This window comes from Cyprinodon variegatus, unplaced genomic scaffold (assembly GCF_000732505.1).
Source record: "Cyprinodon variegatus isolate N-32 unplaced genomic scaffold, C_variegatus-1.0 Scaffold115, whole genome shotgun sequence".
Classification (NCBI taxonomy): Eukaryota; Metazoa; Chordata; class Actinopteri; order Cyprinodontiformes; family Cyprinodontidae; genus Cyprinodon; species Cyprinodon variegatus.
The window spans coordinates 1,234,800-1,249,207 of NW_015150568.1; the positions used below are offsets into that span (position 1 = coordinate 1,234,800).

A 14,408-nucleotide genomic window follows, 5' to 3' on the forward strand; every position below is an offset into this window, starting at 1 on the left:
TAATGTATGAATATAATATACAAGTTTCACTTTTTAAATGGAATTACTGAAATCAATCTACTTTTTCATGATATTCTAATTTTATGACCAGCACCTGTACACAACTCAGAACAAACATAGACCCAACCTGGTCAGACAGTCATCTATAATGAAACACGTCCTTTAGCATCATCTGCTAAAAGATTACTCAGGGTGGAGGGAGGCTTTACTCCAAATGCAATCAGGAGTGAGGGCCTTTAAACCTGAAATTTTAATAACTGGAAGTAGAATTGATGAAAGTTGCAAACCAAAGAAAAACATCCCAACTGAAGTAAAGGGAATGTAATATGATGGAGTTGGGGCATTTTTAGGCTGGAGGGACTGATGTACTAAAACAGAGGATGTCAGGAGGACACAGCATTAGGTAAAATATTGAAGCAACCAGAGGTGTTAAGTAGCAAAGTACAAATACTTTGTTACCTTACTCGATTAGAAATTTTGGCTAATCTATACTTTACCCGAGTAATTATTTTTAGAGAACTTTTTACTTCTACTCCCTACATTTTTTGCAATTATTCTTTACTTTCTACTCCTTACATTTAAAAAATAGACTTGTTATATAGGGTTCATTTAAGCTCATTTACATTATGGCATGTTGGTATTAAAAAAAATAAAAAATAATTAGTTTAATTCAGATAATTAATTTCTTTGTGTTTGGACTCAGTGCTGCACCAAGTTGTTGTTCACTACATAAAAAAAATAGTTTTTCAGTATTTAAATTTGACACCATTATCAATAGTTATAAAACTAAGAAAATTAAGCATATGGAAGTCATCCAGAATTGCAGAAAAAAATGTCCTTTAAAGGGTAGCAAAGTGAGCAACTGTCCTTAAAATCTTTGTCCTGTATTCGTTTTCCTTTTCTAAAATTTTAAAAAATTGTACTTTTACACTTATACTTGAGTAAAAAGCTTAAGTTGATACTCTAACTTCTGCAAGAGTGTTTTTAAACAGTAGGATTTATAAAACTACTTGAGATATAAACATGAATACTTTTGAAACCTCTGGAAGCAACATCTCAAGAAAGAAGTGTAAGCTACAAATTGATCTTGTAATTAAACCATGACCCTAAAAATACCACAATCTAGTTACTAAATTAAGGACAGCTTCCGTGTATTGGAGTGGCCATAACAAACACATATTTTAGTCCCATAGGAAAGAGGAAGAGTAAAAGAGGTGAATAAACATGACTCGGTTACAGCAGGTCCGTTTGAAGGGTTTGGACAAAGACTGAAGAAAAAACATCACAAAGTTACTTTTAAAGTTATAGAAATATAAGGAAATTTAAACAAATAAAAAAGGAAACATCTTTACTTCTGAATTTAAAAAAAAAGGAAAACGCACTCTTCTGTTATTTTTGCATTTAGCAAATCAAAATAATTTTGAAAAAAAAAGTCTGACTCTCAATTTGACAAACAAGGAGGACAATATGACTATGTGCATTTATATGGTATATAAAATATAAAAACCTCAGATTCGATAAGGTTTTCCTCTTCATCACCACTCAAGACGATGTCTTCATCTTCTGAGTCCTGTTGCCAAAACAAACATTATTAATTATTTTTCAAATATTTTATACTTTTGATTTTTGATGTAGAATGTTCAGTTTAATAAAATTTATGCCATCTGGTGTTTCTAGCAGATGGAAAAAGTCAAAATATTAATAAAGGCTAAGAGATTGATGCAAATATAACCGTATTAATACTTACTGAAGGTAGTTTAAGATTCCTTTCTTTGATTGGCAAGCTTTGCTTAAGATACTGTTGCTTCTGTAAAACATGACATGATTTAAATAATACATTTGTTTCAGACACCTATGAATACAAAAGAAATAAATCAATTTTATGGAACTTACTCTAGGTTTCCTTTTCAAGTAATCCTTCTGCTCTTTTGGAGACAGCGTCTATTCAAATAATGCATAATGTGATTAAAATAATATCCTGGAAGACATTTTAAATGCCCGAGTAAAAATGAATAACTGGATAAATACCTGAAACCACTTTTTCAAGTCTTCTTTGTATTTTCTCATGTCTTCCTTGATCATTTTTGTATAACGTTTCCTCTCTGATTCAGGAAGCTCATGCCATTGTTTCTTGATCATTTGAATTCGGTCCTTTCCTTTCAAGGCCTTATCAATATATTTTGCCTGCTCTTTATGAAAATAGATAAATCTAGAGCTGAAAAAAAAGAAAAAAAAAAGTGTAGTTGCTAATTACTCATAATTAGATGGTAATTCATGATGTAACAAGGGGACTGATTACTATTTCAAACATAGGCCCATGTGGGGTTGGATATACATTGTCCCTCCTAATAAATTTAATCATTATAGGTAAAGAGATTTAATTAATCTTTGCTTCATTTGAATAATTGTGATATTTTTTTGTTTAATTTTTGGGAGACAAAAGTTGGGATAACACTTTTTGTATAGCTCAGTGTTTACTCACTGTGTGGGCATCTTAGGCTCGCCCGGCATTTTCACATAATGACCCTGCAGAGACATGAGTTCAGTTCAATCTATAGGCAATTCAAAAATACGTTCACCCCAAAGGAAACAGACACAGAAAAAAAACAGAGCTTTCAAAGTCTCTCCTGGAGTCCATCACAATTAGCAGGTTTAAACAAACTAACACTCAAATCCTCAACTCTGAATTGATCTAGCCCAGGGGTCGGCAACCCAAACTGCTCAAAGAGCCATAATGGACAAAAAAGAGAAAATAAATCTGTCTGGAGCCACAAACATGTAAAAGTCTTATATAAGCCTTGTATAGCAACTTGGGCTCTAAGTGTATTAGCCCACTATGGAAAAGCACAACGTGGGCTTAAATATGTAATAAGCATTCATGATTAAATGTTTATCCTGGAGCAAATGTCACATAGTAGCAGGAGATGAGGGACGAGCAGTGAATGCTCTCACCACGTTTTTGTTGCACCACGTTTTTGTTGCATTGATAAAATTATAGAAACACGATAATTAAATATTTTTATGGTGGACGTGTTTCTGTTGGGAGGAGCTGATAGACTCATGAGGAACCAAGCAGGAACTGACATCCATCAGAGCAGAGCACTCTAACCCTGAAATCCCATATCCTCCATCGCCTGCGTTCCTATCCATGCATCAGAGCGCTACCTGTTGGATCTATGAACGGTTTTCTATGCTTGCAACCAAACCAGCAGCAATAGTGGAGTTTGGAGAAGCAATCCACTTCTAAAATCCATCTTTGCTCTCCTCTAATTTATCCAGAAGTTCTGCAATCGCACTTTTTCTCTCACTCCCACTCTTTTATTTTTATTTTTTTTGACAGCCTCTCATTACAAAGCAAAAATGCAGGCAATCCTTCTGCATTGATAATGAAAGCAAATGATTCGGTCTATTCTTTGAATCCTCTTTTCTCATTAGCCTTTTTTCCCTTTGGGATCCAAGGTCCGAGACACACCTGCAGCTTTGTTTGCTGGCCGACGCTGGCTGCAAGTTATGACCACTGATCTCTATGGCTATGACGCAAATAATTGTTTACATTTATTTATTATACAAATGTTTACAGCGCTGGAAAACATAATACATTTTTGTTTGACCTCCTGCACACCATATTAAAACAAAAAAAAAAATCGATTATCATAATTTTTTTTTTGGAAAAAGCTCCAGGGAGCCACAAGGGGGCGCTAAAGAACCGCATGCGGCTCTGGGGCGGCGGTTTGTTGACCCCCGAACTAGCCTAAGGTAGGCTGCTATGAATTAGGTTCACTCAGAGTTGAACACATGTGCAACAAGTATGAAAAGTGATCATCAGTGGAGCCCAGACATGAAAACAGGCACCAAGAAGTGCCTGTTTCCTGTTGCCTGTTGTCATGATGACATCTTTTAGGCCGGTAGGTTGACCAATAAAACATGTGATGCCAATAAAAAGAAAATTAAAAAACAATCCATTGGACATTTTTTTCTAAGTTTGAAGACTATTCGCTTCCCATCAAAGAAGCTTTTTCAAGGCTTTGTTCGGCTACTATATAAAAACCTCAAACTCAACGCTATTCCTGACATTTTGAATTGAAAAAGCTCCTGGATGACTGAGCATCTTCACAGGGATGCGATGCCAATCATTGACGATTAATACTTCAATGATTTTTCAGGTCACTCCGTTTTTACAGTTGATTTTTATTTAAAGTAAATGGTTGCGGCTTCTCCACGCTCCACGTGCCAGTGATGACAATTTTCAGGAATATGAAAAATATTCAACATCTGTTCAGCATTTAATAGTGGCAATAAAGAGACAAGTTAATTCAACCCCTCTCCTCTATCTTTTTAACATAGTACTTTTTAGCAGCATGAAGAGACAAATTCAGACCTTAAAAAAACTGAAAGCACTGATCTTCTCTTTCCAATGTTCAAAACATAAAAAAAATATATGCATTTCTAACATTGGGCTCAGAACTGCAGCAGCCACATCTGGGTTTGTTTAAAGTCTTATATCAGTAAGTCTCATTACAAAGTCAAACATTACACCTCACCAAAGTTGCCTTTGGGACTTTTATGTTTTTTTCTTTGATGATCCGCTGCCTCTCCTCAACATCTAATTGCTGTAAAAGACAAACACAGACACACAAAAAAAATGTTAAGCATTGGCTCTTTCAATTAGGACACAGTAATTAAGCTGTAGAATTGCTAGCAAATAAATAGATCATTAAGTTGCTCTAATTTTTAGCGCAACTTATTTCACTTAACTGTTATCTCACCACTCGGGTCTATGTTCTTCTCACAATATCGACTCTATCCAGAGTTTGGTTAAAACTACCGTACTGTGATTGAAGCCAGCTTAAGTCTAAAGAGCCGATACGCTTAAAACTTTCATTTTTGATAAAGTCGTCTATACCTTTGGTAATAGATTTAAGCGCCAAGTTCTTTTTCTATCCTAGACATAGCTATGGGCTCATTATTTACTGACTGTATGTTAGGGCTGGACGATAAACCAAATTTTTTGCCGTTTTGTCCTTTATTGCAATAACTGGCGAAAATTTTTCCCATGTTGGTAAAAGAAATAAATTAATTGTGCCTTTTTCCTGTGTGTGAAGGTGGGTGGCATTTCCTTCCCCTTTAAGACACTGCAGCACGTCTGTCACGTGACTCCAGCCCAGCAAAGAAGCATCTTACACAGGTGTAAACTAAATTACATAACTTAATATTATTTATTTGTTATGTCTGATAGAGGAGCAGGAGCATTTATCACTATTGAGGTAAAACTGCCCAATTCATCGTGATATTGATTTGAGGTCATATCGCCCAGTCCTACTTAATGGGTTCTCTTTTATCCCTTCACCATAAAAATTGGCTAAGAGCTTGTCTGCTTAATTCTTTCCCAAAAAGAGCTACCTGTGGCGCTAGTTTACACTACTTTTTGAAACACAAAAGTATTTATAGATCAGTGATTCTATCTTAATCTTTTATTTCTGCTTCTGTCTACTTGATCCTCTAGGCTCAGCAGATAGTTGCTCACACTGAGCCTGGTTCTGCTGGAGGTTTCTTATTGTTAAAAGGGAGTTTTCCTCTCCACTATCGCTGCATGCATGCTTAGTTTGAAGGACTGCTGTTGATCCAATACAATCGGCTTGGGTTCCTTAGATAGAAAACGTTTAACCAAGCTAACAGTATGATCTGATTAGACCATCTCTATAAAGTGCCTTGAGATGACGTGTGTAAATTTGAGCTATATAAATAAACTGAACTAAATCTCTATGCTAAGAGATGATTGTACCAAGTAGCCATGATGACTGTAGCCAAGTGTGCAGATGTCTCTCATAAAGAGAGCTGTGTTTATAAGCTAAAAAAAGAATAAAATATACTAATACTCTTGTAGTAAAAAAGAAGTATTAACTTACATCTAGATATTTGAGCAGTTTGTTCTTATACTCTTTCTTCATCTGAAATAAAAAACAAATTACAAAACTAAATACACTTGAGGTTAAAAAAATATTTTAAAAAAATTTCTCTTTGCTTGGTTATCTGTTCATACCTCGTCACAGCGTGAATTGTACTTCTGCTTCTCTTTTTTACTCATTTCTCTCCAGCGTTGACTCGAGGTCTTCAAAAAGTTAGCTCCAAGTGAAGGCCCACTCGCTTTAGAAAATTCTTTAAGGAACAGGGCACGACCATGTCTAAAGATTTAGAAAATAATAAGAGATGCACTTTACACATATATCGTTGCAATGATCCGGTCAGGGTTTGCCTATACGTAGCACTAAAGAACCAGGCTCTCACTGAGCCTGGTTCTGCTGGAGGTTTCTTCCTGTTAAAAGGGAGTTTTTCCTCTCCACTGTCGCTACAAGCATGCTTAGTGTGAGGGATTGCNTTCTGCTGGAGGTTTCTTCCTGTTAAAAGGGAGTTTTTCCTCTCCACTGTCGCTACAAGCATGCTTAGTGTGAGGGATTGCTGAAGACTCAATGAGTCGATGCAATCAACTGGTTTTCCTTAGATAGAAAACTTTGTATCAGTCTGACTGTATGATCTGGTGAACTGTAAAGTGCCTTGAGATGACATTTGTTGTGAATTGGTGCTATATAAATAAAATGAATTGGATGCTGAGAGGTACAAGACACAAGTAGCAATGTACTTCACTAAAATAGGAGCTAAAGCTGCAGAGACAAAGGTTTACAGATGCCTGCTCAACATCACAGAAAAAGCAGAGTCAAAATTTGAAATGTGAAATATCCTCAAAACAAAAGGCATAAAAACAAGGAAAAGATCATCTCACAGTGAGAAAACGGTCGTCTTTGCAAGATAAATATACCGGTATAACAGCATACAGTTTGATAATAAATATATAATGCGTCACTTCTCGTTTGCCAAAGCTTACTTCTGACAAAGTAAAAAATAAGGTGGAGAACAGTGAGTGTTACTTACGGAGGCGGCTTCTCGGGCAGTTCTTCGTCTTTACTACAGCCTTCACCTCCCTTTAAAAAAAAAGGGACCATAATTACTAAATACTTATTACCTACTTCAGTGGTTTTTACACAGACTCAAATTTCAAAGCTTTTTCAGAAAGCTAAACTAAAATAGCTGTACTTTGAAATCTAAAGCATTTAGACTGACTTATAATGTCCTGATATTTAAACTGGGTTTATAACCAGACAGGTCTAATCTAAAGCTGATCTTTAGAGATTTCGCATAAAGAAGAACCCTGAACCCTTTAGGTCCTCTACATTACCCCCTTTTCAGTCATTTAAAACAAATAGTCTTGACCGAAAAATGCAGAATTGCCAAGAAAACAAACAAAAAGGTCAATTTAAGTGAACAACACAAATAAAAGAACACATTTCTTAAAGATTCCAGAGGAAAAGCCAATTGGATAAATACGTTTTTCTAAAAACTCATACAGATACTGAAAAAGATTCTAGATTGGCTGATGGTAAAAATAAATATATTTAAAGGCAAACATCGATTTCATTGTCTTACTTTTACATAAGTCTTAAACCTCCAGCTGCTAGTTGGTAGTATAAAGCCCAAGGCTGTTATGCTGCAGCAGAGCAACAATATCTCATCAGGTTTTTCAGTGCTATATTGTTTTTTAAATCCAAATTTATTGTATTTATCATGTATCGTATTGCTACATTCCTGTCAATTCCCATCCTCTCTACCAATGTAAACAATTAAAGCTGATTCAATTAGTTAAGCATTTTGTAGGAATGCTTTTTTCCCAGCAATTCATACAAGCCTTATGCAGTTCATTACTAGGAAAGGGTGAAGACGGAAAAATCACTTACATTTTTATTGGACCTCCTTTTCCAACTCCTTTTCATAGGAAGGCGCAGTTTATTGCTAATACTGAAAGAAAGAATTTTCTTTATATTTTTCATTTAGTTTGGCAATTTTATCAAGAAATAAAGATTTAAGCTGCTTCTCTACCAGAAGTCGTGCTTCTTTTTGTTATATTCACTAAGTTCAAGTGAATGTTTCCTCACATATTCAGCCTAAAGAGAAAAAAAATGTAGATTATCTGCCAGATTTCTGTCTGTTGGTAATAGTTAGTATTATTTCACACACAGGATAACAATGGAAAACCCACCTTCTCCTCATCTGGGAGGGAATCATACTTCTTGGCCAATAACTTTGTAATCTCTGGACAAGACAGTTCTGGATGGTTATTCTTACAGTTGGACATTTCTTTCGCAATATATTTCATTTTAGGATTAACAGGTAGTTTGGGCAACTCTGAGTGGATCTGCAAAACAAAAAAAAAACAAACAAACATGAGTCTACTGTACATCTAATACTAGCAAAACACACAAAATGCAATTATAAATGAAATATCTTACTGTAAAGAAATAGTTATAGTTACACATCAAACATATGAAGGTTTGACAGTTTTCGACTTACAGTTTTGTAATTGACAGGATGTGAAAGCAGAGCTTCAGCCTCATCAAGGAGCTCGGGAAGGGTGCGGTACCTGCGCATCTGAGCGACAACAGAAGTTATCACACTCCTTCTGATTTTGGGTCAGATTTAGTTCTGGACTGTGGCTCAACTGTCCTGTTGGTGTTAATACATTTACAAGGACATTCTCCTACAAAGTTCTAAAACATAGTTATTGGCTGTTTTGGTGAAAATTTTACTGTAAAAGGTAATAATAGAGGCGTTATTCCACCATGAGCCATATTCTGATGGGAGTTTTACCAGAGACCATATATAATATGTAATAATTCATGTCTGTTATGTTAATCTCATGCAAATCGGTCATGTTGGTGATTCATTATTATAATAATTCTCCACAAATTCCCTGCTATAATTTGCTAAACACCGATTTCCTCTGATAACACTCCTCCAATGTAAATAAGCATTACATTCATTACAATTATGTATAAGAATTAACTTTTGAATCAGAGTGATCAGGGCGGTTTTACCAGTCACATATGGAATAGACCCCTAAATCCCATTATCCCTGTACAAGAAGGTCATTTTGGACAACAGCATGTGAATGTGGTGCACATTCATGTGTTATGTATGGGGGTCCACAAATGTTCAGTCTGTATGTAAATATACTTCGACTGTAAATTATCATCCACTGCAACCACTGTGAGCTGTTTGGCAGTATGCAACATAGATATCATTTACCTGATGTCTGCAATCTTTGGTCAAAACTCAGACTACAGGTATTTCTCCAAATAGAGCACATAAAAAAAAAAAAAATAAATAAAAAAAGCAGACATGGGGGATCCCCACTAATCCCGTCAGAATAGGGATTTTGGAAGCGTGACCAGAGGCCATTTCTACCCAGTGAGCTGAAATGGGATTAAACCGATGGTGTAAAGTATGACCCTGCCCTAATAGTTATTCACACCATTCTTGGTGGCAAGTGCCTGATTTACATGCAAAGTCTATGGGGGATGCCGGCTTAAGGTAAGGCATTTTGGAGTCCGAGCATACAGCGTTTGACATTGGATTTCAGTAAATTGAACTTATCTCACTGGATGCCAGAGCATCAACTAATCAGAAATGCTGAGACACTACATGCAAACTGTCATTGCTTCTGCAGAACTTTTGCATATGAAAAATAAATAAGTATCAAGGGAGTTAAACTCCAAAGGTAAAAAACTCAGGAGGAATGGATTGTTGTGTAGAAGGAACAGAGAGCGAGCTCTGATCATTATTGCTGCACTAAAATAATTTTTATAAACTATGGCAAAACAGTCTATAAATATCCATATTTACTGTTTTTACAACATACCTTAAAAAGTCTTTATATTGCAGGGAAGTTTTTATATATCCCCCCCTGGCTCTCCGAACAACTGCTTATTTTAGTGGGATCATAATCCTGATGAACTGACTGCAAAGGATGTTTGGAGGTGGACTTTTTCACGTAAAACATGTCAAAACTATTTTCCTAACTCAGAAAGTAAGTAAAGCCAAGCAGTTCTCTAGCTCAAAGCTACAAAACAGAGCAGATAACCAACAAGAGCGTCAAAGCAGCTTGACCACAGTTTGATCCAGAGTCTGCCCCAGTGTCCAAATTTCTGCATTTACTCATTTTTGACGCCCATAATACCTTTGGTGTGAACCCAGCATAAGAGATGGAACTGGACTGTTTAGACTAGCAGTCCAGCTGCTAGTAAAAGAGTTTTGTCAAACATAAAAAAAGTGTCTCAGGTAAATGTTATATTGTTTTGTCCTTCCTGGCCAACGTACATAAATAATACACTCTCTATTTGCATTTGGTAGGAACAACAATTTTATTTCCCCATGACGTTTTGATACGAGGCTCTGGGGAGGATTCAGCAGAACTTAGAGATGCTGTAGAGCTGTTTGTTTAATCCGTTGGTTTTCGACTATGCTGAGCTGTCCCTTTATTGTGAGGCATTGCAGCATCAATTTTTGCCACCTAGTTTTCTGATTGTTCTACTGTACTGCCAGCAGATGGCGCACATTTTTTCTCTCTGCTTATTTCCCTGGAACTGTATTTAGACTGAAATATCAAAATCACTTTCAGGATAAATACATAGTGTGTCCAGACTTTTTTAAAATCATGGTCAAATGGCTTTTAGTCTTTTCTGTATGGCATATATAATGTTACTATCAACACTTCGTCGAGGGGAATGACTGATATGTGTGCTATATTTCTGAAAGCAATGCATGTCATTTGTCAGTTTCTATTATAAAAATTTAGGGGGTGGGGGGGAATAAATTAATCCAACTTCGTAGATAGAAAAAAGTGAAAAAATTTGGATACGATTTTTGTGCTGTAATGCTCAGCCCTAGTTTCTGTTTGTACCCATATTTTTTATATCATCATGCATTAGCCCGCTGCAGGCAGAGAACTAGGTCAGTCATTGGTTTTATAGGTCCAGTTAAACAAGCAGAGAAAGTACTTCTAAATGTTGCCTGAGACCAACATACAGCAAAATGTTACAAAAATAAAAAACAGACAGACTTTATCAATGCAATACAACATTTACTTAATGGCCATTAAAATAGTCAGAGGCATATTGGAAAAAAGGGGAACAAGAACTTTGCGACGCCTAAAAACTGAATATGATTAAAACTGTTATTTAGAGTAAAGAGATCCAATTAAACTGGTAGAAATCAGCTTGTAAATACAGAGTGACATCATTCCCCAGTCTGCTTACTTTCTATTATAATTCCTTCATCCATTAATCAAAAACATGAATTATTTAATCCGTTCAATTAGTTTTTATAAAGAGTTAGCTTTAGTTATTCTGTGGCAATCACAGGAATGAGACAGATTACAATTTGTGAAGCTTCTGTTTTGGTTGTGAAAACCCGAAGAGTGCTACTTTAACCATTTTTTGACAAAAGAAAACATCCGAGGCCAGATTTATAGTAACCACATCATTATTGGTAAAGGCAAATTGGGCTAGAATGTATGCTTCATAAAGTAAACTGAGAGCCCAACGAACAGTAATCCCTGAATCACATTTTGAGGGTTTCACCTTAAAAACAAGCTGATAATGTGCAGGATCAAAGTCAGTCGATCTTTACTGAATCAGATTCAATTCAACTTCGCAGTAATCAGTCAAATGAGTATTTCTCTAGGGTTTATTACAGTCATCACAAACAATGTGATATATTTCTAATGTGGTCATGTTTGCAAAATGAAAGAAAGCAGGATGACTGGATGCATGACTAACTTTTAAAAACAGACATGGATCACATCATTTTATTTTTAGTATCTTTGTATCTTTACTTGAGCCAATATTTTGTCACTATATTTTTCATATATTGTACTTCTTATTCCACTACATTACCAGGAACCTGCTAGTTACTTGTTCCTTTTGGCTCAGCCTACCTTTGTAATCCGCTGTTTGTTTCCTTTTCTTGAAATGCAATTTCAACATGCAGGATAGCAGCCTCTAGTGCTGAATCTGGATACCACTGTTTTGGAGATTTGAATGACATTCCACAAATGTGAGAAACTCAGGGCAGATGTCATTTGTTGTCTATAACTTTTATTAAGGAGTGAGTTGATGCCATATGTCCAAGAGGTAGGATAAATTTGCGGTAATAGACTCAACCTTAAAGGAATAGTACACCCAAAACATGATTAGCCTTCATTTTCTACTCACCCCCATGCTGAACAAAACTCTGGAGTACTTTTTTGATATCTCAAATGCATCTGGAGATCTGGGAGGCTTCTTGCTGTCTGCTGACATTCAAATAATGGAGGTCTATGGTGACCGAGACAGAAAGGTCCATAAAAGTCCACAAAAAACGTGTCAATATTCCTCCATACTGCTCGTCCAATGTAATCCAAGTGTCCTGAGTGGGTAGCATCCAGAATTTACTCGAAACGAAGTCATTTAGAACGTTTTAGAGCCTAAACAGTAGTGTATAGGATTTCCTAATAGCGCCCCCATGCGCGCTCACCATTCTACGGAAGCCGGCAGACCAAACCGGAAGAAAGTGCGCATTCAGCGTCTGCTCTGCCGATAATGCAAGCGTAGAAGAAGAAATGTGCTGTTTACCTGTGCAAAGAAAGAAACAACGAAAGAAAAATGTCTGAGGACTTCAGTGTTGAGGAAGAGCATGAGTTCTTTGCCGAGCTGAATGCGCTGGTTTGGTCTGCCGGCTTCCGTAGAATCGTGAGCGCGCATGGGGGCGCTATTAGGAAATCCTATACACTACTGTTTAGGCTCTAAAACGTTCTAAATGACTTCGTTTCGAGTAAATTCTGGATGCTACCCACTCAGGACACTTGGATTACATTGGACGAGCAGTATGGAGGAATATTGACACGTTTTTGTGGACTTTTATGGACCTTTCTGTCTCGGGCGCCATAGACCTCCATTATTTGAATGTCAGCAGACAGCAAGAAGCCTCCCAGATCTCCAGATGCATTTGAGATATCAAAAAAGTACTCCAGAGTGTTGTTCAGCATGGGGGTGAGTAGAAAATGAAGGCTAATCATGTTTTGGGTGTACTATTCCTTTAAACCTCTATTCCATAGTTAAAGTGTGATGAGAATCAACACTCTCCTCTTTTCTCTTTGTTTTATTTAATAAAAAATAATAATCAATATGTCCTTATGTTTTTGTAGCATTTTTAGGCTGAAGTTCTTTACAGGAGGTGCAGAATTTGTAGCAGAAGCATTAATACATCAGGTAGTTTCTGAAAGTTACAAGGTTCTTTACTTGTTACTTTTTACTCTTTTTACTTTTTTACTCTGAAAATTTTACAGAAAAGTACCGATGTTAGAAATTTTTGAATACTTAAGTACTTTAAAATGTATGTACTTTTATATACTTATGTATTTTCAAAAGAGAGTTCTTCAATAAATGAGTAGATTATTGACTGAGTAACTTAATTGTAGTTGAGTAAGATTTGACTACGAGTATCAATACTTTTACTCAAGTACTACTGTTGAGTATTTCGTCCATCAGTCTGAAAACGCATAATTTCTCATTGTACTGTTTTTTTTATCCAAACGTAACACCAGCATTTGATCAGGAAATCAAGTGCATGTTAAGAATAAACCCTTTTCTCACCTTCACCATAATACTGTTCCACTTCTCCTGGCATTCCTCTGCAGAAAAGGGAGAGAATGCAACTTTATGCCATTCTACAGCTTTCATTTCTCGTATATACGTTTCCGGTCTCCTGCCCGTTGGGAGGTGTTCTTTCAGAGAAGCAATGAGCTGCTTGAGGTTTTTCTGCGTCCATTCTGGAGTCAGAGCATCTTTAAAGAAAAGAAAAGTTAAATATTATACATGCTAAGATTTAGTTAAGCTTCAATCAAGTGTACTCACCCGAATCAGCATCTGAATCAACATCTTCCTCATTTATCTTATACATGTCAAAGTAGATTTTCTTTTTTGGGAACAATCTGCAATGTTTTGAAAAATAATCCAAGCCAGGTGATACTTAAAAATCTAAAAAGCAGAAACAAACTTTAAAAGAGGGCGATTTTTTACATTAACAACTCTTATCTGAAAAACACAGACCAGAGAAGGGATAGTTAAACAAATAAATATTGATTCTCATTAATTTCAAAAGGCTAAATCAGCCTTTACAAGCAACTAACGCGCACACATGGCTTTCCTGGCTGTTTTGTTCTACTTCCGTGTCAACTTCCGTATAGGCGGAGCCAAATGGAGGGAGCATCCAATCAGACGCGACATGAGCGCCACGTCACAGAGAGGGCAAAACAACAAAACAAACAAAAAGAACCCGTCAACAATCGTTTTTTTTCTCGTTTTCGTTTGTTTTATTTATTTTTGTTCCAATTATGGAAGAAGAAAGACATATTGACAGTCTAAGAATCATATATTTTGAGTTTTATTCAATTTCCAGGTACTCTGCCCACCTCCTTATCACCTGGGTACTGTGATGCACAGTATTTTCAGTAATTTTCCAAATTTTGAACTCTCCTTTCT

General features: G+C 36.2%; 1 protein-coding gene across 1 annotated transcript in view; it reads right to left on the reverse strand.

The window, feature by feature from the left end:
• Positions 1-14,078, reverse strand: part of LOC107085069 (nucleolar transcription factor 1-like) — a 16,425-nt gene extending 2,347 nt beyond the window's left edge. The window contains exons 1-15 of the mRNA XM_015375213.1: positions 13,782-14,078; positions 13,521-13,711; positions 8,401-8,478; positions 8,090-8,245; positions 7,930-7,994; positions 7,788-7,848; positions 6,928-6,977; positions 6,041-6,182; positions 5,907-5,948; positions 4,542-4,610; positions 2,483-2,526; positions 2,029-2,215; positions 1,894-1,941; positions 1,748-1,807; positions 1,508-1,570 (exon numbers count right to left, since the gene is read on the reverse strand). Coding sequence (XP_015230699.1) covers positions 1,508-1,570; positions 1,748-1,807; positions 1,894-1,941; positions 2,029-2,215; positions 2,483-2,526; positions 4,542-4,610; positions 5,907-5,948; positions 6,041-6,182; positions 6,928-6,977; positions 7,788-7,848; positions 7,930-7,994; positions 8,090-8,245; positions 8,401-8,478; positions 13,521-13,711; positions 13,782-13,827 — 1,302 coding nt within the window. The 5' untranslated portion in view covers positions 13,828-14,078. The remainder of the gene's footprint in view (positions 1-1,507; positions 1,571-1,747; positions 1,808-1,893; positions 1,942-2,028; positions 2,216-2,482; positions 2,527-4,541; positions 4,611-5,906; positions 5,949-6,040; positions 6,183-6,927; positions 6,978-7,787; positions 7,849-7,929; positions 7,995-8,089; positions 8,246-8,400; positions 8,479-13,520; positions 13,712-13,781) is intronic.
• Between the last annotated feature and the right edge of the window lie 330 nt (positions 14,079-14,408).